Consider the following 27,906-nt stretch of genomic DNA (forward strand, 5'->3'; position numbering starts at 1 on the left):
GACTTTGCCGCTAGTTATTACAAATACTTTTGTCAAATTGCTTAACTTGACCTTCTACTTTGGCCACATGGAAATAATGGCAGTGGAGCCTGCTAAAGGGACTCCAAGTCCCTAAAAAGTCACCACGCAGGGCAAAATCACATAGTAAAAACCACAGAGCTAATGGGGAAAATGAAGCTGGGGCATGACATCCCAACACCTCATCAGTGACCCATAATAGAAGATAGGAACCAGCTTTACACGTGTTAAATGGTTAAGAAATCTCCAAATACTACGACCACTAGAGCCCTCGGAAAAGACTTGAAGTGTGCTTGCGGGAGCAGGAAGCTTGTGAGTTGTTGCCAAATAGTGAGAGGAGGACACTCTGCTGTTGGACAGAGTTGTAACACCAGATGTGCACGGGTGTGGCTCACAGCACACGCAGCAACTGAAGGAGCAGGCATGCTTCTGAGGTGTGTGCAATTTGTGTATTTCTACGTAGCCTGGCTCAGCTGACTGCAGTTTTCTGCCTCTACCTAGTGTTTCTCGTGGACAAAATCATGCATAATCAAAGGCAAAATTATTATGCTCAAATCGTTCCCTAATATATCAATCACATTGGAACAAATTTGCATTTTCAAAACAAGCTTTCTAGCAGAACTGACTGTACCTAATTTACAGGACTGTTATGAGGGTCAGATGAGATGATCCGTATAAAGATCTCAGCACAACACCAGGCACAGAGTAAATGCTCAATACACACTTACAGAAGTTGTTATTATGAATGTCTCTGCGGGCTTGTTGATACACCCCTTGTAAACTGAAAGGGCCAAGTTGAGCTTCTATCCAGCCACTTAAGCCTCACAAACAAAAGGCATCTCTAGCTAAATAGTACTTCCCTGTGCTAGGCCAGGAGGCTGGAACCTACAAGAGACTCCCACCCAACAGGCTTTCGAAAAGGCCCCATAGCAGGTGGGCAGAGCCAGGAGCTACAGCCCAAATGCCAACTTCCTAGGTAAAGAAAATGGGTATCTTCCTCCCCCGATGGGCACGATCCACCAATAGTATACACACCTCATCCCACAGAACACCAGGAAATCGGGAGACAGACTGACCTAAGTGAAAGGCTGTCCCTCATCTTGCTAGGTAAGAGAGGTGGGAAAAGAAATCAGTCAGTCCTCCTGGAAAAATAGCTGAGATGAAGGCAACTTCAATTTCCCTGCCTCCTGCTTATAGCAGAGGGGTTAAGGGGCAGGGTGTGGAGCCAGGAAGACTTGAGGAGAAGTCCTGGTTACTCCATACACCGTACATGAACTCAGCCATGCTAACTACCCTCCCTGAAGCTCTTTTCACGATCATAGCTGGTATCAGAAAGATTAAGTAGGGTACCTATTCACAATGATATTATAAAAGAAACTTAAAAATATGACCCAGAAGACAAGTGCATTCATTGTCCATTATAATCTCTACTGTTTAAGGAAGGCCTCCCATATGGCTAGCACCTGTGGCAGCATTGTGTGTGCATGTGTGTGTGTACGGCTTCTTTAATCCCAATATAGATACACACTTGTTACCCTCACTTAACAGACAAGGAAACCAAGGCTCAGGGAAGTTCATATGCCCAAGTTCACTTAATTCATACACAGTAACCAGGATTTGAACTCAAATTTCTCTGAATTCAGTCTCTTTCTTTCCCATACCACCATCCATCCATTCCCAATTATTTCTACCCTCACTGGTCAACCATCCAAATCTAGATCCTGGAGGAATGGGGGCAAATATCAAGAAACTGGTGTGGGCTTGCCAATTCCAGTGGTAAGAATTGATGGTTGTTAGCTAAGGACACCATCCAAACAAACAAAAAAACCCCAAAAGACAACTTATTAAATGGGAGAAGATATTTGCAAATGATATACCCAAGAATGGGTTACTATCCAAAATATATAAAGAATCTATACAACTCAATACCAAAAAACCCAAAAAATCCAATTAAAAAAACAGAGGACCTGAATAGATGTTTTTCCAAAGAAGACATACAGATACATGGCAAACCGACACCTGAAAAGATCATCAGCATCACTAATCATCAAGGAAATGCAAATCAAAACCACAATGAAATATCACCTTACACCTGTCAGGACAGCTAGAATCAGAAAGACAAGAAATAACCAATGTTGGTGAGGATATGATGCGGAGAAAAAAGAACCCTTGTGCACTGTTGGTGGAAATGCAAACTGGTTTAGTCCCTGTGGAAAACAGTATGGAAGTTCCTCAGAAAATGAACAACAGAATTACCATGTGATGTAGTAATTCCACTACTCTGTATATACCCAAAGAAGATGAAAACACCACTTCCAAAAGATATGTGCACTCCTATGTTTACTGCAGCAATATTTACTATAGCCAAAAGATAGAAGCAATCCCAAGTGTTCATCCAGAGATGATTAGATAAAGCAGGTGTGGTGTCGATATACAATGGAATATTACTCAGCCATAAAAAAGAATGAGACTTGGGACAACATGGATAGACTTCGACTGTATAATGCTACATGAAATAAGTCACTCATATGAGGAATTTAAAAAACAAAACAAAGACACAAAAAACCACTCTTAAATACAGAGAAATGGTGGTTGCTAGAGGAGAGGTATGTCAGAGGAAGGGTGAAATATGTAAAGGGGATTAAGAATACACGTACCCTGGGGTACCTGGGTGGCTCAGTGGGTTAAAGCCTCTGCCTTCGGCTCAGCTCATGATCCCAGAGACCTGGGATCGAGCCCCGCATTGGGCTCTCTGCTCAGAAGAGAGCCTGCTTCACCCCCCAACCCCCTCTGTCTGCCTCTCTGCCTACTTGTGATCTCTGTCTGTCAAATAAATAAATAAATAAGTATCTTTTAAAAAAAAGAAAAGAATACATTTACCCTGATAAGCACTGAGAAATGTATAGAGTTGTGAATCAGTATATTATACACTTGAAACTAATATAACAGTGTATATTACTTATACTTGAATAAAAAAAAAAAGAAGCATCATTAAATATATAGAATACCCATGACATCAGGCTCCGTATTTCAGAGATAGGATTATAAGTTGAGGCAACATATCCAGAACAGAATCCACCAAGATACAACATCCAGCAAAATGTGAATAGGAGTTCTTTGCCAACAACAATGCAAAAAACTGTAGTTGAGTAATAAATTTAGAAACAAGTGAATTAAACAAAAATAAACAAGTCTCTCTATGGCAAGACTTCAGAAAGCCTAACTTACACTAACACACACTGCGAAGTCCGAGAGAGGATACAATATGCACGTTTACAGAAGTTTTTGAACACCGGACACTTCTCCCTCTATAGAATACCTAGTAACATCTCATCGAATACAGTTTCAAAAAGGTTGGCTGTGAGGTTCTCAGAATAGCTGGGAAGGCTTTCATTCGCCATAAGCCTTTATCCTCACCCCTTCTGTTCCCATAGCGAGCTCTGTGTCGGGTTCAATTCGAAAGAGCGAACATTTATTGACTGCTCATACAGGCCAGACACTGACTTAGGCACTGCAGACTCCAAAAACAGCTGCCCGGGATGCAGTGAGTAGTAAATCTAATAATCCAAGAGAGTAGATAAACATGATGGGGTGGCCCTATAGGGCCTGTTATTGCCCTTAGCACTAATACAGGATTTAGGGTTGACAGAGAATGCTTCAAAGTTGTTTACTGGAGAAACCCTGAAGTGGTCCCCAGAGGATAGACAACAACAATTAAGTGGAGAGAACATTTCATCTTAACTGGCCAGCAGTCATATTGACACCCCTGAGAGTGGGGCTCCCTGGGAGGCATGGCAGAATGTAAGCTTTGAGCTCTTATACTCGCCCTGCTATTTATTATGACTTTGTAAAAGCTGCTTAAACTTCATCTGTAAAATGGGCTTTATTATATCAATTTCATATTTGTCAGGAGGATCAAAACAGGAAAATGCATCCAAAATACCTAATGCTAGCACGCATTCCTTCCATTTTCTTTGGTGACATTTTTAGAGTAATACGTTAAAAAAAGAGTCTGAGACTGCATACGGGTTTGGAAAGAAAAGGGGGTCATGACTGATGAGCAGTGTCTGCCATGGGTTTCAGGAGAGGGTCACATATTGGCTCTTTAGATGGAAACTTTCACCTAAAGGCTTTCCTAAGGGTTCCCGCCCTGAGAATGGAGTTTCTCGTGACCTGGGAACTTTAGGAAAAAAGCAAGTGGCCCTGAGGCGCACTACGAAACCCCATCAACTCTTACGCTTTCCCCTAAATACTCTCCTGCCTTCCATTTTCAGGAAACTAGCAAGGTTGACTTCTTCCCTGGAAAAGCAGTTTGTGTTGTCATGTGAAATTAGTACAGTACCTACCCTCACCTAAAAGAATCATTTTTGAAACTGAGAACCATGCATGTAACCTACTAATTAATACCATTCCTATTCTAAAGGGTTCAATAAGATCCTGCAGGCCCCAGCAGAAAGAACCCAGAAGACCGGGCAGGGTGGCATTCCACTGTCCGGAACCCCGGAGATCAAGCAAGCTGAAGGGGAGTTCCTAGAACGAATTTCATATTTTATATATCACATAATGTATCTTTTCAGTTAAATTATTATTATTCATCACCATTTCTAATCTTAAATTTCTGTGGTACTCCAGTTCCAAAAGCGCTAAGGACACTAAAAAGGGGCTATTGATGGGATCTTTCAGAGAAAACAGAATAGGAGAGACGGGGAGAATTTTAGAAGTGGAAGAATTTTCTAGTGTCAAGCAGAATCTGTTTTACAGGTTCATTCCGCTGACATGTATCCGAAGCACGTACCCAAGTCTGAAGGACTGGGCTAGGCACTGGCAGGATGGCAGGTGAGCAAGACAGAACTGGGGCTTGTGCTCTCGGGGCTTCAGGTCTCGCTGGGGGAGAAGGGCCACAAACAACCAGATAATTAGTTGTTTCATCGTAATTGTGGTCCGTGCGATCAAGTGGCACAGGATCCTTTGAGGCTCAGATGAGAGACACAGAGCTGAGACCAGGCCATTGACATGTCCATCACTGGGCAACACGGATGCTAAAACCAGAATCCAGGTCATCCGCATCACAGTTCCCCGCTGCTCCCACTGCAGCACCAGTGTCCCGACAGGGGAGCTGGGAGAACAATCCGGCCCTAAGAAGACAGTGGCAACCAGGAGGGAAAAGCAAGTGGCCACATCTCTACAGCTTTCATAAAGGAACAAGAGCGGACGCCTGGGTGCCTCAGTCGGTTACGTGTCTGCCTTCAGCTCAGACCATGATCCCACGGTCCTGGGACTGAGTCCCGCATCGGTCTCTCTGCACAGCGGGGAGCCTCTTTCTCTCTCTCCCTCTGCTGCTCCCCCTGCTTGTGCTCAGTCTCTCTCTCTGTGTGTCTCTGTCAAATAAATAAAAACTTTTAAAAAAAGAAGCAAGAGCGTGAACTTGGAGATTCCATCTCCCAGACACTCACTCATGCTTTGCAGCAGTGGAAAATGGTTTCCACCACCTTACAGTGGGGGCCTAAATGCTAGAGCCTTCAACAATCAGGACAACAGGGAAGGGAGAGGAGAGCCTCCCCCAAAACCAATTAGAAGAGGCAGAGAATGGGGGGATGTAGACCCACCGCATGGGCTGAGCTCTAATCTATCTGCTGTACTTTGCTTGGGAATTAATCACACAAATCCCCAGATAAATCTGAGGCCGTTATTAGACAACACTAATATCCCCCTTAGAGTAATCCAGACAAACACAGCGAGAGAGGGAGGAGTCCCGAGAGGCCAGAAACCAGACCGCTTTCATGTTCACACACATCTGCACAAGAACACAGACATGGGCACTGGCCCCCACTCCTCACCCCCCAAGCCCACATGTCCACTACCCAACAGCACCGTAGGCCTCTGCTCTGACTGCTTCAGGCAAGTGGGGCGAACTGAAAGATGGCAGAATCAGATCTGGGTTCCCTCCCTGCCCCCGACTCTGCCACTGACCTAATTCTCCACAAGAGAGGATTTTTCCTTTTTGGTCCTGCTTGTTTGTAAATCATGCCAGCCCCGTGCACACACAGCTTAAGGCAGGCCTGGCTGAGGCAGGGAGAAGCCAAGAACCTTCAAACCGTGGCCCCAGCTGCCATTTCGCAGAGAGGTGGGTTGGTGGGAGGTCCATTAGGCTCAGAAGAAGGAATGAGAAGGTAGGAGGAGGAAAGACACCATCAAGCTCGTCCCAATCTTACATTCAGACCCTGCCTTCACTGAACTAGGGGAGTTGTATATGCTAAAATAACCCAGCAGAATTCTGCCTTGAACTTGATGTATGACCTTGGGCGGATTTCTTAATCCTTCTGGATCACTGGTCTCTTCTTGCCACACAGGATATTTGAACCCTGTATATTTGACCCTTCAAGTATGTTTTAGACCTACTTAAAAAAAAAAAATTAGAAAAGAGGCTGACTATAGTTGTAAGAAGATGTGAGTCTTTGAACTGCAAAAATTGACCTCGAATAAAAAAAAATCAGACCTGTCAGGAAAAAAAGCAACGCAAAATGGAACTGACAGCCGCTAAAAATGCACATGGTAAAATTTGTTATTGACTAAAAAATTGAAGGAAGAATCAAACATTCTTGACAAAATTTAGACTGGCAAATTTGATGTGAGAAAATGAGATGTGGTAGAAATAATGACCACAAAGGAACATTCACAATGGCAGAAGCTCTATAGGCAAAATTTGATAGGCACACAAAAAACTGATCGACGAATCAGATCAGCATTGTAGAAGACACATGGAGCAGAAGTGATCTGGTTACAACTATTCAGTAAAATAAAAATGAGTTGGAAAAATTAGAAATGGTTTAAGTATGCTGAAGAAAAAAATGGATTGAGAAATCATACCAGTCCCACATCATTTGCCTCCAAAAAAATGCTCCTTTGATAAAAATGGTTCAGTGTTTGTATGATCCCGACTGTACCAACATAGAGTTGAAATGCCTCAAGGTCAAACTGTGCAATCAAAACATATTAATAAATGCTGAAGAAAAATAAATTATATGATCTCAGAGGTCCATTCCGGTTGCAATTTTTCTTCTGATAAAAGATCAGAATAAAAAGTAAATAAAATTAAACAAATACTTTATTCCTAAGAGGAAAGTAGCAGGGGACCCACTGATGGCCCGTAATAATAATTGCAATAATAGATTTTATTTTCCTATATTTCAAGCAATTTAGTAATTTTGGAAACTAACATAGGATGACTATTTCTATTTTGTCAAGAAAAAAATGAAAACCCCAAACTGATGTTTGATATTATCACATTTTTTTCTTTCCTTTTTTTTAGATTTTATTTATTTATTTAGAGAAAGGTTGCGTGCAAGCGTGGGGAGGGGCAGAGGCAGAGGGGGAGACTCTTATGCAGACCCCTTGCTGAGCACGGGGCCCAAAGCTGGGCTCAACCCCATGACCCTGAGATCATGGCCCAAGCCAAAAATTAAGAGTCGGACGCTTAACCAACTGAGCCACCCAGATGCCTTCTGTATTCCATTTTCTTAAAAAGCCATTTTAATATGAAGAACTAAGACAGCATAATTTCAAAGTTAAAAAAATGTGACTTTACAGTAAGCTTGTTTATTTCTCTTGTTTTCTCGAAGAACTTCATTCTAGTCCCTCTGCGTGTCTGTCACAGAGGGTCGGTGGGGAAAGTCTCTGTGCTCCAGTGTCCTTATCAGTAAAATCAGGACAAAAGATAAAGCTACTCACAAACGTAGTAACTGTTCAATAAATGTTAGTCTAAAACCCAGGGAGCATAGGGCACTTAGGATTAAGTGGATTCCCAGCTTTAGACTGTACTCCTCCAAGTACTGAGAATTGTTTACATGTCCTGGAATATAAAAGTCCCTGGTAACAATAACCGAAGAGTGTGGATTGACCAGGGCAAGCCCCCTACTCCTCTCCACCTGCCAGGAAAACACACAGAGCAGGCAGAAGTGCCTGGGAGGGCAGGCTTGAGAAAGTCCATGCTAAGGGGAAAGGCAGCTGTTTGGAAATGCCTTGGGTTGCCCTCACACCGTGTGACTATTTGGGTAAAAAGTGTTTTGGGCTGGCAGCTAATGACATTCCCTTTCTCTCTTTATTTTTTTAAAGTTTTTTTTTTTTTTTTAATTTGTCAGAGAGAGAGGGAAAGCACAAACAGGGGGAGCAGCAGGGAGAAGCAGGCCCCCCACTGAGCAAAGAGCCCAATGCAGAACCCAATCCCAGGACCATGGGATCATGACCTGAGTCGAAGGCTGACGCTTAACCGACTGAGCCACCCAGTAGTCCTGCTCCCTGACTTTCTTGTCCTAGCTGTCTTTCATCTTTACCTTCTCCACACAGAGCTTCCTTTAGACAGAGATTCAACCCCCAAATCCTCACCTCTAGGGTTCTGAACTCCACATGGAGGTGTCCATGTATATGCCCATTTACCAGACACGATCAGTGTCCTCATCCCATCACACTGAAGGTTTCTCCCTTTCCCCACCCGTGTCCTCCCTTCCTTTCTCCCTCCCAACCTCTCTCCATCCATCCGCATTACCCATCAAGCATATTCCAAACAAATGCTTAGAAATAAAAGACCCAGATCCTGCCAGTGATATTAGACTAATCTCACCTGCCCTTGGGCCAGTCAAGTGACAATGAAGAGAGGTTGTCCCCCTCCACTGCTTCCTCCCTGTTCTTTCTCATCTTTACCATCACCTCCTCAGAGGGGCCTCCCTGGAGACCCTTTTTCTCACGGGATCTCCCCTGACCCTGCTCTTGCCGTCTATAGCGCTCATCACAATTATAATGATGCATATGCTGGATTAAGTTTTCCACAGCTGTTTTTCTCTAACTTGTAAGCTGCACCAAGACAGGCACCGCCACTGTTTTGATCGTCGCATACTGTGCTCAGCAACCCGTGTTCTTTGGCATCAGTCAGTTCTCCGGGGCCACTTACCCCTTCTCAGCATGATGTAGGGGAATGGATGCCAGACTGGGAGTTAGACTACCTGGGCTCCAACGGCCCCAGCCACCTGCTGGCAGAGTGGCCCGTTGCAAGTCACCTTGCATTTGTAAAGCTATGGCGGATGCTACAAGGAGTCCTGGCCACTTTTGTCTAGATGGAGTGGGCTGGGTTTGGGGTCCAGGAAGGCCTCCTGGAAGAGGTGAGGTTTAAGCTGAAATCTGATGGAGGTGTAGGAATCAGTGGGGTGAATAATTCTTCTGGTGGAGGCCTGGAGGTGGTTAGCAATTAGAGGTGAGGGACAGGATAGCAGGTTCTTTTATGGGGAAAGTGAGTCTGGGGGATGGGCTGAACTGGAGAAATGCAGAGTCTGAGCCATGGTTTGTTGTCTCTTATGTGTAACACTTTTACTTCCATAGTGCTCCTCTATTATTTTTCCTTGTTGTCACAATAACCATGACATTATCATTTTAGCCTAAAAACTGTTGAGAGGCTCCCCTTGAGAATGGGCTCTGGGGGAAAAAAACCTCTCCTTGGCTACACATTGGCTTAAAAAAAATCAAACGGTGGTGGAGGGGAAGGGGAAGAATGGACCAAGAAGAGACAAGCAGGCTCCTGGAGGCTAAATTAACCACCTGTTCCATTTCAAGAGTTCATGTCAGACAGCCATGGACTTGGGGCTGTGTAACTATCTCTACATAGCATGATGGCAGAGCATGTGCTCTGGAGCTAAAGCGCCTGCTTCCAAAGGAGAGCGACTGGCAGTGTGAGCTTGGGCAAATAAAGTGTATGTCTCTGAACCTCAGCATATCCATCTGTGAAATGGGAATACCACAGCGCTTCCTTGGAGAAGTGTTGTGAGCATTACACGAGGTCAGGGATGTAAGGTGTTTAGAACAGGGCCCGGTATATAGATAGTCCTAACTCAATGGCTAGCAATGACCATCACGGAGCCTGATGCAGGGATCAATAGCCATAATGGTTCTCATTGATTGAGCGTCTTTTTATGTAATAATCAACCTGCTTCTTGCTTTGCCTTGATTATCTCATTTAATAACTGCAACCACCTAATATCTGCCATCACCCCCCTGAAAAAGCCCTGGGCCTCCTGTGATTCATTGGAATGTCTTGAACTTCACCAAGCCTTTGTTCCACCAGGCTTGAAGAGAGACCCCTGAATGTACAAAGCACCCTTACTCTATGCTTCCCCTTTCAAAGCCTCCATCACCTGATCATTGCTTGGTGAATTAGGCAGCATAAAGGCATGCCTGTCTTGTTCACTGCTCTACCCCCATGCTTCCCTGACACACAGTAGGTCCTCAGTAAGTGTTCATTATTGTGGAAGGGTGTGGGAAGAAGCCCTTTTGGAATAACATCATCAGTAAGAGATTTCATGTGAGCATGCATGCTCACGTGGCCTCCATTTCTTGGTTCCCATCACACGCCAGCTGGGCCCCTAACACCTCAATTTCTTCTGCTTAGAAAAATGTTCGAAGGCGTTCTCCCTCCTCCCTAGGCTCCCGATTCTGACTTACGCTGGATAAGCAACTTCAGATTGCTGAACAGCAACACACAACACAGCTGGGTGAAAATTCCTGTGTCCTGAAATTCCTGGAAAACTGTGAAGCACAGCAAGCATTCGGAGAACGGACACATCACCCACCCCCAACCCCGGAGAGTCAGAGACAGGAGAAAGGCCACAAGCAGGCAACTAGAACTGAGCCTCAATTTCCTTAAGAAATGATTTTGCTTCCTTTCTAAACACCCTACCCTGGCAGAGGTAGAGAAACCACAAGTGAATTAATTACCAGCATCTACATCACTGGCTGCCCAGCCAGGAGCTTCTGAAGCCCCCCTTGTGGGGGGGGATCTTGTTCTTTTGGCTTCCAGGGACCAGAGTTAGAGGATCTCTGGCCAATCCCAGGAGAAGGTGTATGGCTTCGAACTGAGCACCATTGCTGGTGTCCTCTAGAGCTTGATGCCCAACTCCAAGAAAAACCTAGACAAGGCATTTCATGTGTAACTCACATGGTCTCAAATGCAAAGCACAAATAAGAATGCCAACTGACTGATCTTGGGCAAGTCACTTCTTTTTCATTAGGTTTGATTCTTTCAGATTTCTGAGTCCTTGATTCCCATGGGATTCTGACGTTCTGGGAGCCAGAAACTCCATCATAAGCAGAAAATCCAAAACCCTCAGTTTCCTCACCTCCATATCAGACTTCACTTTCTGTTTGCGGAAATTTTCTCAAATGAACAGAACACACTAGATTGAGGATAGAAGAAAGGCCAATGTAAATAGTTTTTGAGACTCAACTATGCAATTCTTTGATGCTGTTCTATTACATTCAAATGGGTGCCCCAACGTCAACCAGGTCATTTACTGATGAGTGAAGAATTTTGAGGAACTTTCCTTTACTGCTAATTTCCCTCTACATCTCTGGTCATCCACTTGTATCAAGCCATAGATTCCTTCTTTCCTATTATCTTAATATTAAGGTTCCCAAAGGTTCTGTACCTTCTTCACCTCTCAATTATACTGTCTGCCTAGACAACCTCACCCATATGCAAAGCCCTCCCTCACCCCCTACAACAACCGTGACATCTGTGCCCAACCCCATTCTTCCTCCAGCACCACCACTGCCCCCACCTGTCTCTGCACATCTCCTTGCAAGACTCTTACAGAGTTAAAAGAGAAGGTGGAGTGTGGACAAACCAAAATTGATTACAACCCCTTTCTTGCCTTCACTCCAGATCTGTTCCTCCCACTGATTTCCTGCCCTAGTTATACCTACAACCAGAAGTGCACGTCATTGAAGTTCCTCCTTCCCCTTTTCAAGAATAATGCTCAGAGGATTAAGCATCTGCCTTCTACTAAGGTCATGATCCCAAGGTCCTGGGATCAAGCCCTACATCAGGCTCCCTGCTCAGTGGGGAACCTGCTTTACCCTCTGCCTCTGTCCCTCCCCCTACTTGTATTCTTGCTTGCTCTGCTCTCTCTCTCTCAAATAAATAATCTTAAAAAGTAATTGATACTAATTAGTAATAATGGCTAATATTCACTGAACGCTTATGATGTGTCACATATTGTTCTAAGCATTCTACGTATGCTATCCCATTTAAACCTTATATCAATCCTAAATGGTGGGCACTATTACTGCACCCATTTCACAGATGGAGAAATCGTCCTTGGTCCAAATTTGCACAGAGAGCCAGGAAGCCCGAGTCCAACATCACTCAATGTCACTGCCTTGCAAATTATTAAGTTCCTCTCCTTAGCATCTCTGCTGTGGCCTATTCTCCCATCTCTACCCCTCCAGTACAGACTCTCTGTCAACAAAACCACTCAGGAGCCTCCATTGGGCCTCTCTGCTTTAAGCCTTTCAATCACCAGCCAATCCATCACGCAAATTGCCCCTACAGCCATCTCCCAAAAATTCAAATCTGTTATTACTCAACTGAAAATCTTCCAATGGCCCCCAACTGCAGGAAGAAATAATGTCCCAAATCCTCACAAAGTACTGAGACCCACTCAGTCTAACTCTCCTTAGTATCTTCCCATTGGCCTCAATCCTTCAATCCAGCCACCTTTACTACTGCAAACTACTGGTTCACGGGGCTGCCCTGAAATGCCTTCTGCCACTGCCGGTCTACCAAATAAATCTCCCAAGTCCAAGTGTGAATTGTCCTCCCACTCCAAACAAAGTGGGACACTCCCTTTTGAGTTACTCTCCTCACATCCTACCTGCTCTGACACATGCTGCACTTCCTGGTTTGACAGGCTCCCCGACTAGACCACAAGCTCCACGTGGGCAGGGACCTCATCAATATAGAACAGATACTCCCTGGACGTCAGAAAAATGTACTTATCCCAGTAAACAGATGACCTATTTCAAGAAATACTTGATTATACATCAAGAACTCCTTTGTAGGGGCGCCTGGGTGGCTCAGTGGGTTAAAGCCTCTGCCTTCGGCTCAGGTCATGATCCTAGGGTCCTGGGATCGAGCCCCGCATCGGGCTCTCTGCTCAGCAGGGAGCCTGCTTCCTCCTCTCTCTCTGCCTGCCTCTCTGCCTACTTGTGATCTCCTTCTGTCAAATAAATAAAATCTTTAAAAAAAAAAAAAAAAAAAAAAGAACTCCTTTGTAAACACTTGAAGATACCCCAAAGACTTTGTTCTCTTCCACAATCCAAAATCGCCCCAGCAAATGCCATGATTTTATGGCGAAAGCAGCTCTGGGATAATATTAGTAATTCCAAACAGTGAGGCCTCCGAAGGAGGGAGGCATGACCGGAGCGTCTTCCCATGGGGCCCTTCCAGACCTGCTGGCCAGGTCAACCAAGACCACCACACACAGGGCTGAGGATGGAGGAGGAGAGCCTGATACACATGCCACCAGCACCAGCTCCCACCTGAAAGCGGCAAGCCCCCAGGGGTGAGGAATTGTAACAGGAGGCCAAGAGGAACATACTCAACCAAAGAGAGATCAACAGCTTGTGTATTGATCAGTAGCCTCCGACCTTTCTGAAAAACTCCCTATTAGAAAAAATAATTTTAATGTGTTCTTCCAAAAGATGTATATTTATTGACAAATAACTTGCAAATAAGTTAGTTATATATTTCATTATTTATTTCCCATATAATGGTCTCTCATGTGCCCCATTTTTAAGGTCGGTGATCTAGAGAGTCATCTTCCTACCCCCGCCCCCTGAAAAGCAGAGGATGAACATGATCAAACATAAGGGTGGTCCTGGAGACTGAGACCCCCAGAAGCACGGTGTCCTTGGTTTGAAGGCACGTACATACACACCAGCACACACTGACAGCTATCACTCTAGCACCCACTGCACCCCCTCCAGGGATGAGGGGAGGCATGGTCCAACAGCTCTAAGCATCAGGATTCTTTCTCTGTAGCTCTGATCTCTCAACCCTCCCACTCAGTATCTACTCCCTCCTCTTCATGGCAGCTCTTCTGATATCCGAGGACAATTATCCTGTCCCCAGTGAGCCTCATCTTCTCCAGGGAATCCACATAAGCTAATGGGGCCTCTCCATCTCCAATGACAACCACATGTCTGCCTCAAACAGCCACTGCACAAGCATTTACATGGTCCCAGGCTGGCTGCTGCCTGTAATTGTTACAGGAAACTATTGCTTTGTAAACAAACAAGGAAGTCTTTCCAGTCTGTCTTCAACAAGATCAGACCAGGTGGAATGTATGTGTGCTTGGCACAGACACACTGAAAACTGTCCCACGGTAAACATGTCACTGTTTATATTAAGAGAGAGAGGCGTTTCCAGGGTGGCCCATGCCCCTTTGGTCCAAATCACAGCTGACATGCTGGTCAAATCATTAAACAGATATTACTAAACTCACATTCCCGGGAACCTTCATCCATCCATCACCAGGTGTCAGTGAGCACATGAACACAGACACACATGTGCACATACAAAACATGAAAGTACATGCACACAGACACGTCATGTGTTTTATTAATGCAACATCTGTTGAGCGCCTGCTGTTTGTCACAAACCAGAGACATGAGGTTAGCACCCATGCCTGTATGTGCAGTAATTAATTAACAAAGGGAAATGGTATTCCCTTAGTTTCAGGTCTGAGAGTTCTCAACGAGAGTACCTCCTTGCATACGCCCCTACAACAAGAATTGGGAAACTCAGCTGAGTTACCACAACTTGCATCAAGGATATGAGAGCCAAAAGAAGCCAAGAGACACATTAAAATGTAGCCACTGGTTATACACTCTACATGGGAGAAAAATGGCCCCAATCTGCATTAATACGAGGCTGAACACTCAACATCGGGAGGAGCAAACCGCAAAGTTTCTACTGCCACTAAAACTCAACCATCTGCCCACGTGACAATTCTCACATGACTGTGTGAGATGGTCGTGCCCACTTCCCCGCACATGCGCCTGGTCCATGGAGCCTGGGTGGACAATGAGACCATGGTGTAGAAGCCTGTGACTCTGAGTACATCTCAAATTTAGACTAAAATGATGTCTGTGGGCTTTACTCTTAAAGGTAAACTATTTTATGCTCTCTCTCACTTTAAAAGAAAAGGAAACTATTTTAGGGGTGCCTGTGTGGTTCAGTCAGTTAAGCTTCCAGCCCTTAATTTTGGCTCAGGTCATGATCTCAGGGTCTTGAAATTGAACCCTGCATGAGGCTCAAGCTGGGCATGGAGCCTGCTTAAGATTCTCTCTCCCTGGGGCACCTGGGTTGCTCAGTGGATTAAAGCCTCTGCCTCCAGCTCAGGTCATGATCTCAGGGTCCTGGGATCGAGCCCTGCATCGGGCTCTCTGCTCAGCGGGAAGCCTGCTTCTCTTCCCCTCTCTCTCTGCCTACCTCTCTGCCTACTTGTGATCACTGTCAAATAAATAAATAAAATCTTTAAAAAACAAAAAATTCTCTCTCCCTCTCCCTCTGCCCCTCCCCCCAGCCCCATGGGCTCTCTCTCAAAAATATAAATTTTTTTAAAAAAGTAAACTATTGGGGTGCCTGGGTGGCTCAGTGGGTTAAAGTCTCTGCCTTTGGCCCAGGATCCAGGGATCAAGCCCCACGTGGGGCTCTCTGCTCAGCAGGGAGCCAGCTTCCTCCTCTCTCTCTGCCTGCTTCTCTGCCTACTTGTGATCTCTGTCTGTCAAATAAATAAATAAAATCTTAAAAAAAATTAAAATAAAAATAAAAAGTAAACTATTTTAAGTAACCCAATTAGGAGATGAGTTCTCCTTTCCTTGCTGCATTGTCAGCAAACTGACTATCAATGAGGAGGTAGCTGAACATCGAGACGAGCCTCTTCCCTTTTACAGTGCAGGAGGGAGTTTGTGTGGCAGTTTTCCAGTCAATGTCAATGTGGAAGCAACATCATGTAGCCCTTCCTAATCCCTCTCCCTAGGAGACTTCTGCTCAACAGGGCCCAAAGCATGGGATACCCAGGGCAACCTGGCAGGACGGAAGCATTTTTGCTCCTGCTTCCAATCCTGCTTCATCTCATGACCATATTCCACACCCCCCCCCTTTTTTTTTTACTATCCCATTAGAATTTTTAGCAAAACCTTGATGTCTGTTGGGGTGTCCAACCCCAAATGCCAGGATGTGCTTGTTAAGCTAGTCCAACCCGGTTCCACTTTATGCTACTCCATGGCATTCTAGAACTTCTCATCTTATTGTCAAGCTATTCGAGATTCCCAGGGGGCCCAGGGGAGGGCATCCCTGGAATCGGAGATGTTGCAAAGCTAGCTGGATAGGGAGGAAGATGGGGCATCTTAGGGGCAAGAAATGAGGCACAGACAATAGAGCCAGAGATGGGGCCAACCACGAATCTTTCAGAGTGCAAGCTCCCTAGGAACAAAATGACTGGAGTATGAATCACCCACATACCTCAGAGCCTGTTCCCACATCGACCTCTCCCACATGATTGAAGATTAATCACAAGCAGTTAATTCGAAATAACCCAGTGGTGTGTGCACCACTAGTGCCTATTAGAGAATCCCTTATGAATTTTTCTTGACACAAGAGTTAATTCTTGCAAAGCATCATCCAGAAATGTTATGACCCATCCATCCCCTCACCCACATGGCCCACTGCAAAGGTCAGGCTGCTTTAATTAGAATGGGGACCAGTGAGGAAGTGGCTAGCAGCTGAATGCAGCCCCATGTAGGAAAAGCTAGCGCCCTGATCCTCTGCAGTGATCAGAGATACCTTAGGCTGCCCTGAAAACCACTCAGCCCCCATCCGTCACTGCAGCTGACTACGGTAATTCTGGGGGAAGAGAAGGAATGTCTTACACAGTGGAGAAGAGGATGGGAAATGGGAAGTTGGACCCAAAGACACTTAACGTCCCCTCCGAAGTTATCATCCCATGATTCTTAACAACGTACCCTGGTTTCCAGTCCCTTACACAGGGCAAGCCATGACTAGAAGGCAATGTAAATGTCTTACTGTCCTCCACATGGGTCATGGGATCTGGGCTTCACCCCTCACAGAATATTCTTCCCTGGCACCAGAGTCCCCCAAATTTCCTTGTGGCTCCTTCAAAGTGAGAAGGACCTCACAGCACATCACCTGAACCTGAACTCTGCCCTTGCCTTTCCTAACCTAGATGCAGTTAGTATATGAGGTGATGATTAGTCTTTTAGGAATCCCATGGGTGAGAGGCTTAACATCCTTTAAACCCACCCTTCCCCATTCCTTTAGCTGTCCAAGGATAACCATGCAAGACACGGGACCCCCTTCTGGAAAGGAAAGAAGCCTGAGGGAATGAGGAGGAAGGAAGAAACCATGAGAGTCTGGTGCGCTCCCAGCCTTGCCAGCCCTGTTCCCACCATTTGGATCGCAGACCTGTGATGTCAGCCTGGCTGGTCCCTTCTCACGAGAAGGGTATTATTTTTATTTTAAAGCAACTTATTAACTAAAGAAGCTCTACACTCTCTCACTGCACTTTGTCTATTCTCCAGGGGCTGCAGACAACACACTCCCAATAATACCCCAAGGAGAGGTTACGGAATTGCCTGGAACCCACTGCTTGGGAGAGCAAAGATGCCAGCCGTAGTGTTGCTGACAACCATGGGACTACTGAGACTCTCTTCTAAGATCTTTGCTAACAGAACTACCTCAGGAGAACTAGACCAGCAGTCAAGAGGCAAAAATGTCAGGAGACGATCAGATGCATAGAGTCTCACGAGAAACTTGAAGGAAAATTCCTCAGGGTCGTCTAAGTTACAAAGACACTTCAATAAGAGCCTCAGTAAAACCGAAAGGATCCTACATGCAATTTTTGGTACGCCTAAACCAGGAGTTTCCCGTGGCCTACAGCTCAGGTCTCTGTCTTTCGTTCATCTCTATCCTCTGTAGACTCCTGTGTACCCTCACCCAGTACAGCATTTCCCCCCCCCAAACAGCTGACACATTCACAGTTTCTAGGACCACGTGCAAAGTAAGTTCTATCACAGAGCAGAGCTGGGGGGTTTGGCTGGATGAGTGTGAGATCAATTTATCTTTGAAAGCTTGCTAGTACTGCTTCCTGAGTTTAAAAAAAAAATTTTTTTAACTGGAAAATACATTATTTAGGAACACTGTGGACAGCAGTGGAGGTCTGAGAGCAGATATAAATGATGACACATTTAAAGGGGGCCCCGTATTGCTTTTAAATAGGTCACCCAAAGACATCAATTTCTGGAGAACAACAGCAGTAATGACAACCCACTGGCACTGTCAGTTCCCAAACAGATCACGGAGACAGGCCTGCAGAGCCACGCTTTGTCCCTCTCCTCTGTCAGCCACAGCCTGTCACCTGTAACACAGCCCCCCAGTGAGCCGCAGAAAACCAAACATCCCAACTTCAGCTGGGAAATGCTCCGGAGGGGGATGGGGGCGCCCCCCTCTTTTTACATACCACTGTGTTCCTCTGCATCGTCTACAAACATTTCTAAACATGTCCTCACTCTCCCCACTGGATACCCCAGATATCTCCCCCGGCCTTCCCAGACGATATTCCTAGAAGCCCTTCATCCTCCACACTCCCTCTCCATGGCTCTTCCTGCCCTGCTGGTTACAAAATAAAGGGAAATATGCCTGTGATGAAGGGTCCTAGGTCACGGAGAACTCCATGTACACCCAGAGCAACATTGCTGTCACGGGACAGCAACAAGTCTTAACAGAGACGGATCCACAGCAGTGGGGTTGGAAGCTTATGATAATGGGGATTCCTTAAGGGGAAAAAAAAAATCGCAAATTCAAAATGAGGTATGGTACCTTGGAAGGGACCCCGTAAGTGAGGCTATAGGAAGGGTCTTGTTTTGGGCTGAATCCGGCTCTGTGATAACCTCCCTTCCCCCACACACAAAGGAAAAGAAAAAAATAAACACAGAGAAAGAGAGTTTGGTTTTGTTAGTGTGAAGACACTCAGAAGGCAGCAACAGAGCAAGACAGAGTAATCCAGGAGCTCCCTCTTTTACCGCGAACCCTGGGTTGGGTGCTGGGCAATTCCTGGTACCTGGGAAACCAAAGGTTAAATCTGAAGAGGTCAGGCGACGCTCCAGGGCTGTGCAGCCGTGTCCAAATGCCTTGGGACCCGTGGGTCTAAAGCCCAGTCACTTCACTTCAAACCAGCATCTTGAGGGTGGGAATCGACCACTCAGAGACATTCATTTCATTCTCTCTCATTCTTTCATATTCTCTCTCTCTGTCTGTCTGGGAGGAGCAAGGCTCCCGGGACTAGCCAAGCTGATAACCTCCTACACCAGGAGGTTGACATTTTGCTTATCACCAGCATCCAGGGAGGCAACGCTCCGTTTCACGATGGAGACACAGGCCATTTGTGTTAATGAAGGGAGCCTAGGAGCAGAAATAAAATGCCATGTTGGGGATCTGGGTTTGCAGGTCCCAGAGACACCTGCCGAACAGGCAGCATCCAAGTTTGCCCTCATACCCACACCAAGTTCACTGGCACCTCCGGTCAGGGTGTCCTCACCTGTTCAGTGGGATGGCAAAGCCTTCCCCACCTGCCTCATTGGGTTGCTATGGGGGCCAGAACACCACAAGTTTGCAAAGAGGTCCAAATACGGTCCAACAGGCGCAACCGTTATCAGTGACCCAGTGTTCTTAGGCAGGGGCCACATGGCAACAAAATTGGATTCCCCTCCGTTTACCTTTGCCATTTCTCAAACGGGGATGAGGGAAAATGGCAGAGGTGGGGGTACCCCCAGGGAAGCTTCAGACCTTCTATGAAACCAAATTGACACACACAGTTCATTCTTCCAAGCACTGGGCGACCAACAGCCCAGAGTCAGGACTTGGTTCTTCCCCTAAGACGATGTAAATGACCCTATACATTTCAACTAATTTCGTGCCCTCAACCGCTGATGATGTAGGGTTTCTTACCCCTGCTTTGCTGCAAGGCAGGATGGTGTAGTGGTTACGTGCAGGCTTAAAGCCGGGCTGCCGGGGTACAAATCCCAGCTTTGCCTGTTACTAACCGTGTGGTCTTGGAGGAACTATTTAACTCTTCTCCCTCAGCCTCCTCATCTACAAAGTGAGAATAATAGTGTGTTGAGTGGTTTGTGAGGGTTGTAAGGGCTAATTTCTGCAAAGCAGTCAGTATAGTACGGACATGGAACTAGTGCTCCTTGAATGCTAGCTGACATCATTGATTTTTATTATTATTATTATTATTACTATTGATGAGAATACTGAAGCTTCCAAAACCATCTCCAAAGACACACAACTTATCAGTGGACAAGCCCAGATTTAAGTCTAGCTTTTTCACTCCAGAAGCCATGCCCTTAACACCCGCACTAAACCTTGTTCAAGTTCCAGGTTTCTCTGCTCCTCATTTTCCTCATCTGTACAATGGCACTAGTGAATGATCTCACCCACACAGGAGTGCCACGAGGATGAGATGAGACAATGCATATAAAGCCCCTAGGCTGTCAGGCACAGGGTGGGACTCAGTAATAGTAATACTAATATCATCATTATTTTTACCCAAGGAAGGGTACCTGACCCTCACAGCCCTGCCCCAAAGCCTCTCACTCCAGGTCCACCTCCGGGCCTGTCGCACAGGACACACACTGCAGGACAACAGGAATCATCGGGGAGGGCGTTGCTAGTCCTATGCCCCAAGCACAGCCCCTACCCGTCTCTTCTGTCCTCTGAAGGGGGCAGAGGACCCAGCTAATGGGCAGCTGCCCTAGGAACTAGAAACCATCTTTCCCAGGCGGCCTGCAAAGGGAGATAGGGGCTGTGAAGATAATTAGCCCCCAGTGCTGGGCCTGGGGTATCTCATTACCAAATGCAAATGCAAGCTCACGTGCCACTCCAAGGCTCTTGGCAAAATGCCTGTACGACCCTCAACCTTGCTGAATTTGGACGAAGCATTAACCAGTGTCCACCCCCTTTGGGCCTGCAGCTGGTGTGCGGACTGTGCAGGGAGAAAAAAAGCTGTTCTCGCCCCCACTGAAGGGGGAACAAGGAAAAAGGGTCTTATTTCTTTAAAGGCAGAGATGCTGGGGGGGGGGTATAAAAAAATTGCTCTTCCCTCGGCAGTTAAAAGAGGGATAATTGGTGCAAGTGGCGGGCGGCTGCTCTGCCATTTAGCATACAGCATACCCAGGAAATCTCACTTGGTAATCAGGAGAAGAGGAGGAAAAAGGAGCAATCAGACCCCTATTCAGGCTCCGTTTAGCGACAGCCCCTGCTGGCTGGCTGGGCTAGTCCCACCTAAAGCCTGAATGCTGGGTGGGAATCAGGTCTCAGAAGCCACAGTTCTCCTTTGTGCATGTTGTAAGGCCTCCCTTGTGTGCCACCGTCTCCACACCAGGGAGAAGGATTTGGCAAGGAGACGGTCTTTACTCTCAGAAGACTCTCACCAATCCCCTGCGGCAGGGGGCGGGGGGCAGCCCCAGGCCAGGCCAGGCCGGCAAGGGCTGGGAACAACAATGCCCTGTTACAATCCCAGCAGGAAGTGCACTGGGGAGGGGAGGAGAGATGTTTGTGTTTTTACACAAATGCCCAAAGCAGAAGGATCAGCTGGGCCCATCACTGCCACCTTAACTATATAACATTCTTTGTCTTTGGCCCTTGGTAAATGCTCAGGGGCAAGCAGTCTCTTGATAGACCATTCCATCCCAGTTCTGGTTTTGATAAATGGGGAAAGAGTCACAAAATTCTCAATAAAAAGGAAAGTAATTGAAATTCATCTTCAGGAAGGCTTATCAAGGCCACCGGTGGTGTTGAGCCATCCATCCAACCAACCTGGGTCAGATGTCAGGGAGGGGAAGGGGGGGGCCTTGGGTACCACTCAGCAGTGTGCTTGTGGTAAGGCTCAGGCCCCTACTGCCGACACCCACCCCTACACCTCACTGTGGGAGTCGAAACGCCTGAAAACTTAAGAGCTAAGACTCAAGACAGCAGCTTCTGGTCTGGGCACCTGCCCAAGGCAGCAGGAAGAGAGTGCAATGATTTTTTTTCCCCCCAACTGAATAAGACCTCATGACTCTTCACCGAATGAACCTAAAAATGTGGACACAAGTGGTATGTGACCACGTCATGAGACCTGGAGGGAGAAATCAACAAGTGACGCCTTCTCCATCTTTCCCTGGCCCTACCCCGCAGGTAACAGGCTGACATCACAGTAAATGAGCTCTTCAGTACTGAAATGTACACAACTTGGGAGCGAATCAATTCTTTGTGACCGTAAGATTGTTAAGAAATTCAATACATGCACATTCATAACTAAGAATGGTTTAAAAATAAACAATCAATTTTAAACTCATTTTAAGGTAATAATAAATTCTCAATGACCCCTGAGGGGATAACTCTCTAGGGGGAGCTCAGGATACCTCTTCATTGCCCAGTGAGATTCCAGGCTACCCGTAACAGGACAGACTGGGCTAGACCAAAACCAGTGCATATGCCGTGCTGTAGCCGGACTATCTTCCAGAACAGACATGCAGAATTTTAAAATCATTTTGAACGATCTGCACTTCTTCAGGCCTCCAAGACCCTTCCTAAAAAGGCAAGATTAAATGTCAGCCTCAGGTGCCCGGGTGGCTGAGTGGGTTAAAGCCTCTACCTTCGGCTCAGGTCATGATCCCAGGGTCCTGGGATCAAGCCCCACATTGGGCTCTCTGCTCCGCGGGGAGCCTGCTTCCTCCTCTCTCTCTGCCTGCCTCTCTGTCTACTTGTGATCTCTGTCAAATAAATAAATAAAATCTTTAAAAAAAATAAATGTCAGCCTTGACAAGTCTGAAGTTGAGCACCAAAACATTTTACTTATAAACATAACACCTAGAAGTAAAACTCTGGGACCTCTTCTCCATCACATTCAATGTGACCATTACTTAGGCTGGGAGCCTTGGAATGAAGTTTTCTCAAGCAGGCTGCATGGAGTTCAGCCTGGAGCCAGAGCAAGTAACATTTCAGCATGTGAAAGAAGACACTGGGTCCACGACCTCTGACCCTCCGGGCCCAGCTTGCTCACAGCAGCTATCTCCGGTATCTTCTGGGTCTTCATAAAGAAATACCCACTGCGGGGTCAAAACAGCCCAAAGCACATAAAGGAGATGGGCCCATCTGTGCGTTCTTCGCAGGGTGCAGCATGGAGACATTTTGGAGCCATCAAGGCATGGAAAGCCAGACAGGCCAAGCAAACATCAATGCCGCGGGCGTGCTAGCAGCTAATGGACCACAGAGAGCGCCTCCAACAGACCCCGATCACATCCATCTAAAGCTGCAGGGGCCCTCCCAGCTCTTCCTGCACCCGAGCTGCTAGAGCATGAAGGACAAAACGGACCTTCCATCCTGGGTACAAGCCCCCACACGATCACGTCAAGGCCGTTCTTACAAACTGGGACAACCACAGGACCCACCTCTGGAATAAGTTCCCTGGTTTCGGGTCTCTGCCACATGCTGCTGAAAAGGGGCAGGGTGGGGGATGGAGGCATCCTCACTACCCACCTCCCCACATCTTGAGGAAAATGGGAAGCATTTATTTGGGCTATTTATCTTGTTTTGTGCAAGATCTACTTGACACTTAGAAGCTCCTGTAATTTTTTTCCCCTTAATATTTTATAGGTGAGTATCTTCCCCACCCACCCCAGCCTTGCTGACTATCTAGGAATTAACTACATGTGGAGAGACAGATCTTTTCTAAAAGGTTGTGGTGCTTTTTTTTTTTTTTTTTTTTTTTTTTGTGACTGATTAGACACGATGACAATTACCAGGATCAACAGGCTCCAAGTTATCAACAGTAAGTTCTGATACCTCCCCCAGCAGCCACTCTCACCTCAACCTTTGCACCGCTCTGTTCCGAGCCAACCAAGTGTTACTGTTACTACAGAGTTCATTTACTCTATTTATGTATCGGGAGAATAAATGAGCTACACCATGTGTTTGCCTTCTTCAGATAGGGGTATCAATCCACAGCCGCTAGACGATCTGAACCCTGCAGAAAGAACTATTATTAAAATATCCATGTTGTATTTAGCTATTAAAAAACTGACTGCCTATACTGTGCTCAAAAAATGCCTCTGGAGACCTGACTCACACACAGACACACACAGACACACAGATACACACACACACACCAAGAGAGAGAAGACAAATCGTACACATATACAGCATAGAGATTCTTCCAGCAGAAAAGTGCTGATCCAGACCTGCCCAGAGGAAATGAGTTCTTTTTAAACACAAAAAATGCAATCAGGGGTAATCAGCAAGTTAACAACACACTTGCAAACACCCTAGTCCCTAGAAAGGAAGAACGCCAGCTTTCAATGCAAGTTCTGAGAACAGAACATATCCTTTGGGCGAATGAGAAAAACAAGTGATCATGTCAGCGTCTTCAGGAAGAACTTTCTCCAAAGCCAAGAAGCTTTGGAACAGCAGTCAGCTCCAGAAGGCACCTGCTTATAAGAAGTGCTTCAATAACCACACTCCCAAAGTGGCTTTGTGGGTTGGGGTTGCCTCGGCTGCTCTTCCCCAACTGCTTTTCCAATGGGCCCCGTGGGGCAAAAAAGAAACCAAAAAAAGGAGGCATGCATGTCTTGAATCTCCCTCTCCTGCAGCCAACCCACAGGACGGGAGACGTGATGCCCAGGGCAGCCCAGCCGGGGAAAGCAGCCACAGAGGCCTGGGGAGGCTTTTCCAGTCGCCCCTACATGACCTACAAAGGGGCCTCCAACAAGATCCCTCAAGGTGTCCTAGTCTCCAGCATGTGCCATCTGGAAAATAAAATTCGCTTTGATTTAAAAAAAAAATTTTAACAATTGTAGCTAAAGTTCATATCAGTTACACCCTCTTTAGGCTGGGTGGGCTATTGTGGGATGGTTTCAGGAACCCCCACAGACACTATTTTTTATTACAAACCACAAGACAGGGGCCTCACCAGAAGGAAGAAACCCTGGGATCAGTGCTGAGACACTCATCTGGCCCCACCTACCTGACCTCCCTTGTCCTACTGCTTCTCAGTCTTGGCTGCACACTAGAATCACCTGGGGAGTTTTAAAATATACGGATGGTTGGGCCCCACCCCCCACCCCCCACCAAATTTTGATTGACCTGGTCCATAGGATGGCCTGAGAGTTTTTAACTCCCTTAAGTGATCTTAATATGTGTCGCCAAGGTTGAGAACCACTGTTCCGCCCTACACCATCCCATCACCTCCATGGAGAGACCAGCGTGGGATGGCAATACATTTCTAGAGAAACCCAGGGCTTAACTCCAAAAGAATTGGAAGAAAATTGAACTTTACCTCTTCCTCATTCCAACCTCCAGCACACACACCCATGTGGTCAGTTCTCATGCTCTTTGGCACTTCAACGCTCCCTCCTGCTCAAAGCTAGGCCTGCAGGGAGTCCCAGAGTCCAGGAATCTGGATTTTTAAGTGTCTGTCAAAGTAGAGTCTGGACCACTTCCTCTCATAGGTAATCCCAAACAGTCAGAATTCATTGAATGAGGTGAGGGCAGTCTACGTCTTTGGGTATGAGTTCCCTCTCCCTGAGAAGCTGTAGTTGAACTCGGGGGGGGCTCTCCAAGGCTATGCTGAGTATTGCCAGCTCCCTCCAGTGCTTGGCTGGACAAGGGTCCTGTCAGTCTCCATGTTTTCCTGTACCATTCTCAGTACAAGGAGATGAGAAGGGAGGACAGGAAAGAACATGATATGAGAAAGCCTGCAGCTAAAACGAGGTCTTGAGTAGGCCCAAGCCCAGTTGCCTCATCTACCCTCCAGACACCTCCCTCAAAAACTGTGGGAGGACGAGCAAGTGGAAGGGCTGGGATGAGGCTGGGCCTGGCATGGCCTGTGACCCATCCGCCCTCATCCTCCTTTGCATGGGCATTCTTCCTCCTGGGGGTTAAGGAGAAAATGATGGGGAGTTTCCCATCCATCCCACTCCCACATCCCACTTGAGAGCGTCCCACTCTCAAGGGATCAGGAGGGACAGAGGTGGCTACTTTGCCCATTTCTATTGGATTCCTTGCTCTGCACTGACCCCGCTAAGCTGCGCTCCAGTGGAAGGAGCGGAGCTGGGCACATATCCCGTAGTCTACTCCATCTAACCCTTTGAATAAAGGCCCGTGATTGAGCAGCTGGGATCCTCTTCCTGCTGAGATCTGATGGGTTTTCCACTGAGAGCAATCAAAGGATTTCCAACCCCTCCTCGAAGGAAAAGGACCCAGTTATCTAACACGTAACTAAGGATGGCCTTCAACAGCAGCGTTGGTTTCTACCAAGGGTCTCGGCCCTCACCCACCCCGGTGGGTGGGTGTCTAACAAGAGAGGGCTAGGGAAGAAGGTCTTACCTTCCGAGCAGAGCTTGCCCCCATAGCCGGTGGTGGAACAGTCACAGGTGGGGTGGCCATCCAGGAGAAAGCAGATCCCGCCATTTTCACAGGGACGCTCACCGCAGGGTCCCTCGGCGTCCAACCGGACACCCTGGCTCCCCAGAAGCCGAGGCTCTGAGTTGCCATACTTGAGATCCAGGATTAATCCTCTGAAGCCGGGCATGGCCTGTACTCCATCCAGGGTCAGGGCAGAAGGTCGAATGTCGGCGGGGACTCCACCCAGGAACAAGTCACTGACCACATCCATGTAGGGCCGCTGAGGCTGCAGCTCGCCCGCCCGGCCCTCGCCGTCGAGCACCAGCACCGTGCGCAGGCGGTCACGGCTCACCATCAGGAAGTGCCAGCTGCTGTCGTTCACCTGCTTGTTGGACAGCACAGCGGTCTCCGCACAGTCCATGCTGAAGCGGAGCTGCACGCGGCCGTCCACCAGGGAAAGGCAGAGGAAGTCACAGACGCCACCATCGTCCAGGTAAAGGAGCAGCCCCGTGGACACGTTGGTCTTGAACTGGAAGCTCAGGTCGCTGCGCGTGCTGGCGTCCCAGCGGAGGTAGCGGGCCCACTGGTTGGGGAGGCCCATGAACTCGAGGCCCAGGCAGAGCCCCAGCAGCGACCCCAGCAGGACGCTCACCTTCAGGGTGAAGAAAACCGAGTTTGCGGTGAAGCTCATCGTGGCTGCCAGGATGGAGCCCGGAGGAGCCGCCGGGCAGGCAACAGCCCTTGGGGGACGATCCCCCTCTTGGCAGAGGAAGGGAGAGAGGAAGAGGAGGTGGGCCGGGGCGGGGGGGCACAGAGAGCACACAAGAGGACGAGCCCACACGCACTAACACCCAGAGGGTAAGCAGAAGGACCGTGGACAAGACGGCCCCAGATGGGCACACGAGCAGGAAATTCAACAAAGAGCCAGAGGGGGAAGGCAGGGCAGCAGAAGAGGAGGAAAGTCAGGTGGGGAGGTGGGAGACTAGAGTGAGAAGCCAAGTGTCCTTCTCCAAGAAAAGATCTCAGCTATCCATGTGGATCCGGAGGCCTTGATTCGAGGAGGAGAAGGTACTCAGTGGGTGGAAGGCTTCAGCAATGCGCTCCTCCCAACGGACCCCCGAACGCCCCAGCCAGGGAGGCCGGGGAGAGGGCTGGGCTGGGGGTGCCGTGATGGAGGAGGGTGTGAGCGGTGGTGAGGTGAGCCAGGTGAAAGGCAGAAACAGGCCAAGGACCAGCCCTGAAGTTTTACCTCCTAGCAGCAGGGGGCTGCAGGGAGCAGGGCCGCCCAAAGCTGAGGGCTCAGGCAGGGCAGGGCCCAGGGCAGAGCCGAAGCAGGTTCAGGCTTCATGGTGCTGGCCAGAGGCAGTCCTGCCCATTACCTGCCTCTCAGGACTCCAGGAAAACACCTGCAGGGAGAAGGGGGGTAGGCAGAAAGAAGAAAAAGATCAGGGTGGTGTCAGGAAAACACCGCACCTTATTTCACAAATATTGATGAACTACCGACTAGGATAGTGCCTGGTGCTTAAAATAGGAGAGAGGGCTCAGGTTCTTGCAGAGCTGTAGCAGGACCCTGAGCTCAGTGCCTAATGATGCGTGTG

General features: G+C 47.4%; 1 protein-coding gene across 4 annotated transcripts in view; it reads right to left on the reverse strand.

The window, feature by feature from the left end:
* The window catches only part of NRXN3 (neurexin 3), a gene marked incomplete at both ends in the record, with an annotated part of 1,490,367 nt that extends 1,463,368 nt beyond the window's left edge, over positions 1-26,999 (reverse strand). For all 4 annotated transcript variants that reach the window (XM_080809449.1, XM_080809437.1, XM_080809438.1 and 1 more), the window contains one exon: positions 26,291-26,999. In XM_080809449.1, the coding sequence (XP_080665575.1) occupies positions 26,291-26,999 (709 nt within the window). The remainder of the gene's footprint in view (positions 1-26,290) is intronic.
* Positions 27,000-27,906: the final 907 nt, after the last annotated feature.

This window comes from Martes martes, assembly GCF_963455335.1.
Source record: "Martes martes genome assembly, chromosome: 7".
Taxonomy (NCBI): Eukaryota; Metazoa; Chordata; class Mammalia; order Carnivora; family Mustelidae; genus Martes; species Martes martes.